Source organism: Populus euphratica, unplaced genomic scaffold, assembly GCF_000495115.2.
Source record: "Populus euphratica unplaced genomic scaffold, PopEup_1.0 scaffold714.1, whole genome shotgun sequence".
Taxonomy (NCBI): domain Eukaryota; kingdom Viridiplantae; phylum Streptophyta; class Magnoliopsida; order Malpighiales; family Salicaceae; genus Populus; species Populus euphratica.
Window position 1 is genome coordinate 205,528 of NW_011500272.1, and position 13,985 is coordinate 219,512.

At 31.4% G+C, this 13,985-nt stretch overlaps 1 protein-coding gene across 1 annotated transcript; it reads left to right on the plus strand.

Moving 5' to 3' along the window:
- Window positions 1-3,840: 3,840 nt before the first annotated feature.
- LOC105113005 (ATP-dependent 6-phosphofructokinase 3-like) lies at window positions 3,841-9,266 on the plus strand. Its single transcript, XM_011008971.1, has 13 exons — window positions 3,841-4,430; window positions 4,519-4,565; window positions 4,749-4,788; window positions 4,983-5,045; window positions 5,127-5,264; window positions 5,419-5,577; window positions 5,678-5,731; window positions 5,987-6,055; window positions 6,171-6,300; window positions 7,498-7,763; window positions 7,934-7,982; window positions 8,137-8,291; window positions 8,679-9,266. Exons 1-13 carry the CDS (start codon window positions 4,125-4,127, stop codon window positions 8,901-8,903), a joined length of 1,701 nt encoding a protein of 566 aa, XP_011007273.1. The 5' UTR covers window positions 3,841-4,124; the 3' UTR covers window positions 8,904-9,266.
- The last annotated feature ends 4,719 nt before the right edge of the window (window positions 9,267-13,985 follow it).

The window sequence follows — 13,985 nt, forward strand, 5'->3', positions numbered from 1 at the left end:
AGGCTGCAGGATAGATTCAGACTTCTTCACTGTTGCTATAATTTAGACATGGAAATGACCTTTTTAAATTTAGGCTCCTATAAAAGTTGTAGTCCTATGTCTTACCTTTCCATCCATATAAAGTAGATCTACATCAGAGATTTACAGCTCCAGATATGACCTGATTACAGAATAGTGTTCCAATTTGGATTGCACCAACATCTGTTTTCTAAGTATGGCCATCTCTTTGTCCTTTCAATTTCAATTCTTAAACTCATCAATCAATCCTTATATTTATATGATAGAGCTCCATTTAAAATAAATATTTACCACAAATTAAAGGTATCTTATATTATTAGATATGTTATTATAAAACATGCTTTAGTTAAGGAGTTATTGATACTTCAAGTGCAAAATAATGTTATAAAACCTTGATAAAAATACACTTTTAAGTACTAATCAACATGTCTTATCATTTTTATCTTATTAATTTTTAATATCTTACTTGTTAAATGGTTAATCTAGATTTGTATCGTGTAACACCTGGTACAACAAATGCTTAACACTTTGATAAACCAACCATATAGTATAACCTACATATGTGCTATGAAAAGAACTTGATTTGTTGTTAACATAAGTTAGCAACATGAATTTCTATAAATATTTAAAAGTTTGGTGTTACTTAAATAAGATAATTAATATGATCATGATAATAATATATAATGAGCTATTAATGACAAATTGTTCGATTGGAACCTCTTTTGTATGTGGTTTCTAGTTGAGTAAGTAAAATAGTTTATACTATATTTGTTTGAAATATTATTAGTGGATCCTCTAACATTGACATTTGTTTTTATCATTGTTTAATTCTCATATTAATTTTATATCTCAAAGTCCTCTTTAACTTGTTGTTGTTATTGTTGGTGATGTTGTTGTTGTTGTTTTTGTTATTTTTATCTATAATTTATATAGCTAACCTCTTTATGGTTCGAACCCGGTCTTACTGGATTAGTTATTATTTCAACATTTCTATATTTAAAAGAAGACATTAATTTTTTAATTGTATCAATTTTCTTAAATAATTTTTTTAATCACTTATTTTTAATCAACTATTCAATTTTTTTTATTGTTATTAAGAATTAATAATAAAAAAATCCAAGTCATAAATCAATAATAGCCTAACAATTACACGTGAAATACAAGTAGTGCAATTCTAAAAAAGTGTTACATTTGTTTAATTTGCTTTCTATATTGTTTTTCTAACTCCGCTTCTCTCTGTGTCGTCACGGATGCTTTTGTAATAACATTTGAACGTTACTCAACCCTCGACACAACGTGAAGCACCAACCAATATAATATTTCTGGAAAATAAAAGGAAAACATATATCAATCTAGAATAGTTCATTGGAAGACGTGTGAAACAAGGGAATTAGATATGAGCGACTGAAGCGTGTGAAAGAAGAATAGGGCGAACAAAAAAGCAACGTAGGAGGGACTGGTAAATAGTTGGCTTGGGAACGAAGTGCAAGAAGATCAAGCTAATCGAAACGCCACTAAACATACGCCATACAGGTATGTTCGGAGTCATGAGGGTAAAAAATGAGGAGGTCCAGTGGTCGGGGAGGACTCTTCGAGAAGGGCAAGAGAAATATAGTTATTGCTAGAATATTGTTTTCAAAGTTTCAATCAATTCTTTTATCTAATATTGGAATTAATAAAAATCAAACACATGTCACTACTTCCTTTAAAAAAGTCAAAATTAATAGAAAATTGGCTTGCTCATTAATGGAGAGCTACTCTTGCTGTCAACTCAAACCATACAAAATCAATTATCCAAATTAAAACTACAAGTTTATCTTTATATATATTAAAAAAAATTCACCTTTAATTTTTTTATAAATTATAGAGTTTTAACATATTTTTAAATAAAAAATATTTTAAAAAATAACCAATTAAAAATATAATAAAATGACATGATGTAACATTGTTGCAATATGGTCATTGGATGCCTTCTAGCACCGTCAACTTCCTTGATAGAACCTGTTTGGAAGTGTGGTTATTGTTGCTTTTTAAATAGTTTTTCATGTCAAAATGCATGCCAACAATATTTTTTTATTTTTTAAAAATTATTTTTGAGATCAGTACATCAAAATGATTTGAAAACATTAAAAATATATTAATTTGAAGTTAATAAAAAAATAAAAAAAATTTAAATTTTTTCAAAAATATTTTTAAAATACAGAACTTAGACTTCTTAAGTAGTGCTAGCAAATAAAATGAAGTAAATGAAAATGATCGGTAAATAAAATGAAGAAAATTAGAATTTAAAAGGGGAAACTATGGACAGTGTTGCCAAATGAGGAAAGAAAGCATATCACTTCAATTAATTTGATGAATATTCTATATATTATACATAACCACCTTGAATCTACATTCTTAAAATATTGGGATTTTTTTTGTAAAAAAAATTAGCATAGTAAATTTAGAATTTTAAGGAGATAATATATTATATTGCCACACTTATGAAGAGCAGTACTTACTGGATTCCGTTTTTCATAAACATTATAATTTAAACATGTGATATTTTAAAATAACGATAACTTAACATGAGATAAATCAACAGATGTTATGTTTTAGTAATACAATATCTAAACATGTCACATTTTAAAAGATAAATAAAAACTTTTACATTTTAAAAATAAAATATTATAAAAAATATCACATTTAAAAATATTATATTTAAAAATATTATATTTTAAAACTATGATAACTTAACGTGAGACAAATCAAGAGATATTGTGTTTTAGTAATATATTATCTAAACATATTACATTTTAAAAGCAAGATAATTTAATATAAGATAATTAAAAAATATTACATTTAAAAAATATAATATTATCCAAAAAAATTGCATTTCAAAAATATAATACTTAATCATGTTAAATTCTAAAAATACTTTAAATTTCAGAGACAAATTAAGACACCATGTTATATTAACAAAAACTATTTTATATTTTTTATTAATATAAATATTTAAATTATTTTATATATATCTTAATTAAAAGTTAATAATTATATAAATTTTTAATAAGGGATTCAAACTTGTAATAATTAGAGAGTAAAATTAATTACTCACCAATTAAACTTATCTTTTAAAGTGTATATATATATATATATATAAAAGATACTGTTTCAATTAAATTCCAAAAACGTCAGTTATTCTTTCCCATTATATTACTTAACCGCCATACCAGTAGCCTTCCTGTCATCCAAAAAACAGTAGCCTCCACATTCTACAAGCCTTCATAACCCAAACCCATCTCCCTATTCATTTTCTACAACGCAATCTAAGCCTTCATTATGGTAGCATGAGTATAGGCTTCAGTAGCTTATCCTGGATACCATCAGTAGTGGAGGAGGAGGCAAAGTTCCAGTGGTAGCATCAGTACCGGCATAACTTTCTTCTTCTTCTTCTTTTTTTACAATAAAGAAAGGACAGGTAATGAATTAATAGATACGGTTGAGTCAGTTGTTGATCCAGAAGCGGTAGAAGTGGTACTGAACTAGTATAGCTTCCCTATCAAGAGCTAGGGAACTGCATGGTATTATTGAGGAACTCCGCCCTTTTCACTGGGCTCTCATGCCATTTTTTAAGCAATGGCGGATCATGTATGTTCTGCTTGAGTATCCAGAGACCATGGAGAAATGATATTTTGAAAACCTTGCAGCCAGTGAGATGAGCACCCTGGTTCTTGTCATCTTTAAATGCCGGAATACACGATAAAATTTTAATTGATGTTATCTACTTATATGTCATTATTCTAAATCAGAATATTAATTAAATATTATATAACATTAATTCACAATCTCTTTTTATTTTATATGTTAATTGCTACATTTATCCAAAATATTTCTCTTTTTTCTTCCTCGCTCCTTTTAGCTGTCTGCTGCTGCTTCTTCCCGTGATCTTGGCACCTGTTTGTTTATAAAAGATAAGGAAAGATATTTGCTTGCTTGCCACCTGTTTGTTAATTTGTTTGGTTAAAAAACCAGCAACATCGTCGCCCAAAATAAGAACCTCAAGAAAACGGAGGTCAGCGATGTCTGTGCTATAATAAGTATGGGCAATTTCTGTCTAATTCCTAATGCCTTGTATTTACTTACCGGTTGGGTTTCTCAGTCATTGCATGGATTCGATTTTCGCTCCTAAATCATCGTCTATTTCCTCATTATCATCATCAGCTCTCCTTTCACGGTTTCTCGAAGCTTCGAGTTCTAGGAAATTATCTTCGCTCACTTTCATTGGTTCCCGTCCCTTTCGATCCTCATCATATTCAACAACAGTCGCCATGGCATCCAATGACGTCTCCAAGCCCAAGATCATCACCGGTGATTTTGGTTATGTTCTTGAAGACGTTCCTCATTTCACCGATTACATTCCCGATCTTTCTGTACGTTTTCGTTGTTCATCAATCTAACTGGAATCGTCAACCCTCCTATACTCTTTATTATTATTAAAATTTATTTACTTGGGTGCAGACTTATTCCAATCCTCTACAGGACAATCCTGCTTTCTCCGTTGTCAAGTAATTTGATTCATCTGTATAATTTTATTTTTCTTTTGCTGACTATGAAATAGCATCCGATCTTGGAGGGAGGTTGATCGATTTGGAGCTGTTTGTTTTTCCATTTTAAAATTATTTAAAAAAATATATATTTTCAAAAGCTATTAATTTAGCAATAATTATTGTTATTAATTTTTTGGGCAGGCAATATTTTGTCCATGTGGATGATTCTGTTCCACAAAAGGTAACCCTTTTCATGAACAATTTACTAATCACATAAATAGACACAGACGTGAGTAGTTTCCATTAATCCAGAAAGCAATTTCCCTCTTAAATTGCGAAGGTTTCTGGAGTGAAATGCAGGGAAATGAATGGTCAGATAGCTTATAGAGTTTTATCTACTTGTATAGTTTAATTTTGTTTTCCCATCTTTTTTAGATTGTGGTTCACAAGGATAGTCCCAGAGGGATACATTTCCGTCGCGCCGGACCCCGTCAAAAGGTGTTTTTTATGGCTATCATGCTATTGAGTGTTGACACAACATGTGCCTCTCCATTTACACACGTCTTGGATATTTCTCAGGTCTATTTTGATTCCGATGAAGTTCATGCTTGCATAGTCACATGTGGGGGTCTGTGCCCAGGACTCAACACTGTAATTAGAGAAATAGTGTACAGCTTGTACCATATGTATGGTGTGACAACAGTGCTGGGCATAGATGTGAGTTATTGTTATGATCTGTATTCCATTTTATGTCCACCTATATTCCTTTTCAACTTCTCCTTATCTCTCTTTAGCTTTCAGTTTTATTTCTTTACTCAAATGAATTCCATAACCCATGGATCATAAACTTACAATGTAATGGAATCTACAGGGTGGATACAGGGGTTTCTATGCTCGAAACACCATTGCTCTGACGCCTAAGGTCGTGAATGACATTCATAAACGTGGTGGAACCATCCTTGGGACAACACGAGGTGGCCATGATACTTCAAAAATTGTTGACAGCATTCAGGATAGGGGCATCAATCAGGTGGGTGGAAGACATAATTTGCTAGCCAATTTGTTCCTAGTGAGGAGTTATTCACCCTTCCAAAGAACAAAAATTTATCCAAAGTTTTCTCACCAACCAGGTTTATATTATTGGAGGAGATGGAACTCAGAAAGGGGCATCGGTGATATTTGAGGTAATATGCTTTTATACCACCTGAGGACTGGGCTTTAGTTGCTCTTGGACATTGATGCATAAAACCATAGTCCATTGCTTTGGTTCTTTTGCGGACCTGGTTGATCTGGAGTGAAATATAAGAAAAGAAAAGGAAGGTAGGAAAATCAAGTGTAGAAATATAAAGATAAATATGCGAAATCAGGAAAATTAGCTGGTGAAACGATGACTGATTCTGCCTAATATTCCCATAAATTTTAATTCTTCAACCTCGCAGGAAATTAGAAGGCGAGGTCTCAAAGTCGTAGTTGCTGGAAGTCCCAAAACCATTGATAACGACATTCCGGTACCTTTTTTGGTTATTGTTTAGCTATACGATGTATCATCTACCACAAAGCTGCAATGCTTCAGCCATTATATTGAAAAATAAGACACTGTAAATTTCGTTTTATACATGGCAGGTTATTGACAAGTCCTTCGGCTTTGACACTGCTGTTGAGGAGGCCCAGCGTGCTATCAATGCAGCACATGTCGAGGCTGAGAGTGTAGAGAATGGCATTGGTCTTGTGAAGTTGATGGGCCGCTACAGTGGTATGCCTCGATTCTTATCCTGAAATCATCTGTGTTCTTACTACAAGTCTTAATGTACTGTATGCAAACAATATTGAAATTTATGGTCAATTACAAAGAGGTTTCCAGCGTCATATACATTGACTCAAGTCGTGGCAGGTAAAAGAAAAGGAATTCTGGATTCTTATGATTCATTAAGGGAAACAGGAACAAAGAACCACAAAGAAGCTATCTCAAGAAATTAGATTTATTTAAACCAATCCATATATATTACTTGACTTGGAATGTTTGACAAGGGTGCTTGCTATGAATAGGAACCCAAACCACAAAATAATAAACTTAAATCCAATAGGAACAGGAAACACAACCCAAAATACTATTCTCAAGTTGACAAAATGACAGAAACTCCACACCCTTTCTGCTAGAGACCCTTCATTGATACCCAAAATCCCCTTTCAATGTTCTGATTATCTTTTGTTTATACATTAGCTATTTTTTTAGTTCTAATGTCACGATCTCAGTGTTTGTTCTCATTTAAAATAAAAATTCAACAATCTAATAAGGTAAAATCCAATGATTTCTTTTAAAGTAAATATTCTTCTGTATCTGTATTCATTGTATTTAATGAAAAACCTCTATGCCTCGCGTTGCATTTGGGTGTGTGTGTCTATTTATATAATCATATAAAACTGTATAGTTAAACATTATTCCTAGAAGTCTTCCCTCTTGCCTTTGTCCATTTCACACCTCAACATGTCCCCTCTACAGAGTTATATGTATCCTAGGTGGGAGTTACCAGAACAGGTGCATGTAGCTCTGTCTTCAAAGCTGTATGGCTGGGAAATGTAGGTCGTATGTAATTGTTTTCATTGTTTGGTCATGCAATTTCTATATGATCTCGTTAGCCATTGATCATCACTTTCTGTTTCAACGATTTAAAATTTCTAACATCGTCATTTTTTCAATCCAGAACCTAAGAGTAAGAAATATGAGAGAAAAGCAAGAAATAAAATGTGAAACAACGAGCTTTTTGTTAGTTATGTAGTAGTATAGGGAAAAATTGAAACTTGTAATAATTATGGGGATAATATTGGAAGATTTTAAACTATGGATCTATAGGGAAAAAATTATAGTTTACCCAAAAATTAATTAAGTTCATGCACAGGCTGTTATGCCTTTCCTTTTCATTTAGGAATCCTTTATGAATTTGATGTGCAGGGTTTATTGCAATGCATGCTACTCTTGCCAGCCGAGATGTGGATTGTTGCCTGATTCCGGAGTCACCCTTTTATCTAGACGGGAAAGGTGGGCTTTTTGAATACGTAGAGAAACAACTGAAAGAAAATGGGCACATGGTTATTGTGATAGCCGAAGGTGCTGGACAGGAGCTGCTTTCTGAAAGCATGCAATCAAGGAACCAACAAGATGCTTCGGGAAACAAGCTTCTTCAAGATGTTGGGTTGTGGATTTCACAGGGAATCAAGGTATTGAATCTAACACAAACTCTACCTCAAACATCATATATTATCCAGCAAGATGTCATAACATATTACATGGACTGACACTTGCTTTTTCCATCAATTCGTATTTAGTAATACAAGTGAAATATGAAATATACTCTAGTAAACTAATTTGTTTCTTTCCGTTACCGCAGGACTATTTTTCAAGGCAGAAGACGATGGCTATAAACCTTAAATATATAGGTTAGAATTACAAATTTTAAAAGATGTATTTAATTTTTAATTAAGCCTTTTGGCTTCGAAACAAGTTCTTTACAGCTTTCTGGCTATAAACCTTAAATATACAGGTTAGATTTACACATTGTGATGATATCCTGTAAATTGTTTTCCCCGGCAGATCCTACATATATGATCCGTGCCGTACCTAGCAATGCATCTGACAATGTGTACTGCACACTTCTGGCTCAAAGTGCTGTGCATGGAGCAATGGCTGGTTATACAGGCTTTACTAGTGGTCTCGTTAATGGAAGACAAACATACATACCCTTCTATGTGAGTTTTTTACTTGCATATAATAGAAATGTCTTCTTATTGGTGGGATCATTTTTGTTTGTCTAGAGAGAATCGATTCATTAGAATTATGAAATTTTGTGAAGTTATTATTTCTTATATGGCACTGATGTCCTTTCGGTGTTCACATTTTACATCCGCTCTTCATCACCGATCTTATACCTTTTGTCTTTTTTCTGTCATTCAAACTTAGATCCTCCCTGCCCAAGTCTTTAGCTTCCTTGTCTTTATCTGCTGCTGCTGCTGTTTGTGTGTGTGTGTGTTTGGTGTTGTTTCCATTGCATTTATCTTCTATATTTGTCTTTCTTTATTCAAGTGAAATGTGAATGTTCCATAACGTTGGGCCTATTACTGGATGTTGGCCTGCAGCGAATCATTGAAAAACAGAACAAGGTGGTTATAACAGATAGGATGTGGGCTAGGCTCTTATCGTCAACAAATCAGCCAAGCTTTATGAGTGATAAAGATGTCATTGAAGACAAAACGGAGTGTATCTCTGGAGAAAAGAAAGTGGAAGGACCAGCAACCCAGTTTTTGGATAATGGGAATTATGCTGATGGAGTTCTGGAGAATAAAGAGGTCAGCTCCGTGTGATTCCGAATAAAACCATAATGATCAATAGATTGCTACTGTCATTGCTTAGCCCCAATTATGTACTCCCTCTATGTTCCTACAGCTCTTGGTTCTGTTGCGTTAGTCGTGTTCCAAGGTCAATTTCTGCTTCTGTTTTATTTATGTGGATTAGGAAAAGATAGATCATTCTGCGAGGACCTTATTCTCAGAGATAAATAATTTATGCTTGTGGGGGACAACAAATTTGCTAGGGGAGAGTTGGCTCATGAGCTGAACAGTGTAGTATACAATACGTGGCTTGTATTTTAAGCATTTTTTTTCGCTGTAGTTTCTGCCCTCTATTCATGGACGGATATGAATGGAGAGGATCATGATTTAAACTAATTTGAGTGCCCTTATGAATTTTATACAAATAAATTCTCTACCACTTGAAAATGGGAAAGCAAATTAGAGCTGGAAGACGTGACCACATGTTTATTGATAAAATCCTTGTAAAGATTGTTACCTTGACAGGGGGGTGCTATTGCACAAGAGAAACGCCGAAAACAGAGTTTGACTCAAAGATGCTTCAACCACACTGTATGCTGCTACAATCCGAACAAAGTTCATGACTATTAGCATTCTAGAAACAGCAATGCTATGCGTGCGTGGGCTGCAGAAAATCAAGATCAAACCCTCAGCCGGTTTCCTAGACTCTGAGTCTTCTTCCTTGTTCCTTTACAAGTATCGAATGGTTTGTAAAACCAACTAACTATTACCCTGTATATAGCATCATTTGACGTTGAATTCTAAGTCTGGAATAGATTAGTAAAAACACATGGTGCCTTTCTTTAAAACCAGAGGCAATTGTTTTCAAAATGCCTTTTCTTTTCTTTTTTCTTTTTTTTCTCTAACGAGGTCCTCACGTTCCCAATTGATTTTATTTTTCAGCATATTGATGCGTTGTGGAATGATTTTGACATACTATGGCTAGGATTTTCAGAGGTCTATGACTGCACCTATTAGCAGAATATTACTTCGATGACTGGATATCAGATTTGTCCAGAAGGTCAATGTTTTTGGTTTTCAACTAGAGTCCGAGGCAACGTGAAATCCTTTTAATAGGGCCTTTTTCTTTTCTTCTCATTTTTTTCCATTTTACAAATCTTCTTATGAGTTTCTGTCTCTCCCCTTGTCATGATCCATTTAAGGTGATGCTAGGTGTAAGAAATATGTTATCTTTAACTAAATTTATGTGAAAAATATAAAGAAAGAAATTAAAATGAAGTACCTCAATAAAAATAAAAATAAAAATAATATTTGTAAAACTCCTAAAAAGCTTGTTTTGAATCACATAAATTAACAATACTAATTCTTAAAAACACTCTAATTGTTGGAAGAAAATAGGTATGATATAAGATAAAAAAAACAATAATAAAAAGTCAAAAGCTCAAGAATAGAAAGAAAATTATGAGGAGAGTATACTTTTATTAAGTATTTTTCTTTAAACTCTTTTAATTATTCTCTCTTTTTATGTAGTACTTAATAATGTTGAATTGCAAACTTTTTTATAGGCATAAATTTCTAAATGATCAAGGAATTAAACTAATATAATGAAGCTCTAATTTCAATAGAAATTATATTTTACTTATTGGTCGACCGTTTCTTAACCAGACGATCAATTTATTTAATTCAACCAGTCAATTAGTTCCCAACTAGCAGACTGGTTCCTCTGTTTTTTAGAAAAACTAGAAATTGAGTTTAATTTTCATTACCCCTTCTTAAACTTAATTTCTTCATAAATCTTAGCATATCTTTCATTTTGATAAAAATATCATTTTTTAGTGGTTTTGTGAAGATATCCTTGACTTGGTCTTATGTCTTAACATACTTGACTAATTTTCTTATTTGTAATGCAATCTCTTAGGTAATGAAATATTATGTCAATGTGCTTACTTATTGATTAATACTTAAAAGTGCAATTTTATCAAGGTTTTATATCTGTATTTTACACTTGAAGTATCAATAAATCCTTAACTAAAGCATGTTTTATAACAACATGTTTAATACTATAAGATACTTTTAATTTATAGTAAATGTTTATCTTAAATGTAGGTCTATCATATAAATCAATAGATTGATTGATGAGTTCAACTACTGAAATTGAGAAAACAAAGAGAGAGCTAAACTTAGAAAAGAGATGCTGGTTTAGCCCAAACTATAATATTATTCATTCATTGGGTCATATATGGAGCTGTAAAACTTAGATTTGGGTTTGCTCTATATGGATGGAAAGCTAAGATATAGGCCTAAAATATTCATGATTTTTCAAAACTAATTCTGCTGTTTGGAAGTCAAAATCTTAGCATCAAAAGAGAAGTTAGAATCTATCTTACAACCTAAACATTGTTAAAGAAATCTTAGCATCAAAAGAGAAGTTAGAATATATCTTACAACCTAAACATTGTTCAATGTTCAGCCCATATCTTGAGTTCTAGAAGTTCAAATGATCTTAACTTTTTTTTTTTGTTGAAAAGATGAGATGATTTTTTAGAACTTTCATGATCTAAGTCAGTTCAAATTTTGATGTTAATAAAGATGTTTTTGGCAAACAAGAAGATAAAGATTGTCAACAAGTCAAGAGTTGGTTACCCACTCAACAATTAGTCAACAAATCAATAGTTCTCAATTTTGGCCTATAAATGGAGGCATTTGCCATGTATTTAGATATCTTGGTTTTCAGATAAAGATCATATTCTTGCTCTCTTTTTATTGTAATGCTTAAATTTTGCTTATATTAATCTCTTATTTATGCTTCTCATTTTATTTTCTTTACTTAGTTAACTTTTATTTTATTTATATTCTTATCTTATTTAATTATGTTTTTCTCTTTTACTATGTTTAGTTAACTTTATTATATCAAGGTAAAAAGATTACACTAATGGTGTAAGAATAAGTATAGTATAAACTCAACATGGACCTTAATGTTTGATACTAACATGTTTTGTATTTGTTATCTTATTCATTCTTAATACGTTGCTTATTAAATGGTTAATCTAGATTTATATTGTTTAACCCTTGATACAACAAAAACTTGGAACTTTTATAGCCTAAACCGTATGGTATAACTGACACCTGTGTTATGAAATGAACTTGATTTATTGTTAACATAAGTTATAATTATGAATACCTAACAATATTTACAAGTATTAACATTATTAGAATAAGATAACTAATATAATCATGTTAATAATTTATAATCCAATTGGAATCTCCTCTATATGTGGTTTCCAATTGAATAATAAAAGTTTATACAATACTTTTTTGAAATATCATTAATGAATCCTTTAACCTTGACAATTATTTTTATCATTGTTTAAACTTTATATCAATATCATATGTCAATGCTCTCTTTATTATTATTATTACCATTATTACTATTATTATTGTTGTTGTTGTTGTTGTTATTTATAATTTATATAGTTAACCTCTGATTAGTACTTAAAAGTGCATTTTTATCAAGGTTTTATATCATCATTTTACACTTGAAGTATCAATAACTCCTTAACTAAAACATTTTTTATACTAACATATCTAATAATATAAGATACCTTTAATTTATGGTAAATATTCATTTTAAATGCAGGCCTATCACATAAATAAAAAGATTGATTGATGAGTTTAAGAACTGAAATTGAAAGGACAAAAAGATGGCCAACCTTAGAAAAGAAATGTTGGTGCAGTCCAAACTGGAACACTATTTGTAATTGGGTCATATCTGGAGTTATAGATCTCAGATTTAAATCTACTTTATATGGATGGAAAGGTAAAACATAGGCCTACAACTTTCATATAGAGTCAAGATTTAAAAAGATCATTTTCAAGTTCAAATTGTAGCAACAACAAAGAATTACGAATCTATCCTACAACCCTTGTACTATTCAGTGTTTAACTCATATCTGGAGTTCTAGAAGTCTAAATGACCTCCAATTTTTTTTCTGAATAGCTCAGACAATTTCCTACAACTTTTATGTTCAAATGATTTCAATTCTAACATTATCAATAAGGCTTTAGGCAGACAAAAAAAGATAAGGATTGTCACAAAGTCAAGAGTTGGCCACCCACTTATCAATTAGTTATCAAATCAATAGTTCCTAATTTTGGCCTATAAAAGAAGATATTTGCCATGCATTTAGGCATTTTGGTTTCCAAATCAAGATCATGCTTTTGCTTTTTCTCTTTGTATTTTTTTTATTGCTTATATTTTGCTTTCATTGATATCAAGTTTATGTCTTTCATTTCCTTTCCTTTACATAGTTAACTTTTATCTTATTTTGTTTACTTATTTTTCTTTCTTTCATTATATTTAGCTAAGTTTATTATGTCAAGGTGAAAAGGTTACACTAATGGTGTAACAATAAGTATAATGTAAACTCAATTTGTTATATGGTACAACAAATGCTTGCACTTTCATAGCCCATACTATATGGTCTAACTGACATCTGAGCTATGAAAAGAACTTGATTTGTTATTAACATAAGTTATAATCAAGAATGTCTGACGTGATTTACAAGTATTAACATTAATCGAATAAGATGATTAATGTAATCATATTAACAATTTATAATCTGATTGGAACCTCCTTTGTGTGTGGTTTCCAATTCAATAATAAGAGTTTATACTATACTTGTTTGATATACCATTAGTGGAACCTCTAACCTTGACATTTGTTATTATCATTGTTTAATCCTTACATTAATTTTCCACCTCCAAGTTCTCATCATCTTCTTCTTCTTCTCTTTCTTTATTACTACTACTACTACTACTACTACTACTACTACTACTACTACTACTACTACTACTACTACTACTACTACTACTACTACTACTACTACTACTACTACTACTACTACTACTACTACTACTACTACTACTACTACTACTACTACTACTACTACTACTACTACTACTACTACGTGATTTAACCCCGGTCTTGCCGAGTTATTTATTATTTTGACACTCTTACACTTTGAAGAAGACATTAGTCTTTTGGTCATGTCAAGTTTTTGGCGTCGATGTCGATGAGGTAAGTTTTTGTACAAATTATAGTATTTATTTTATTTT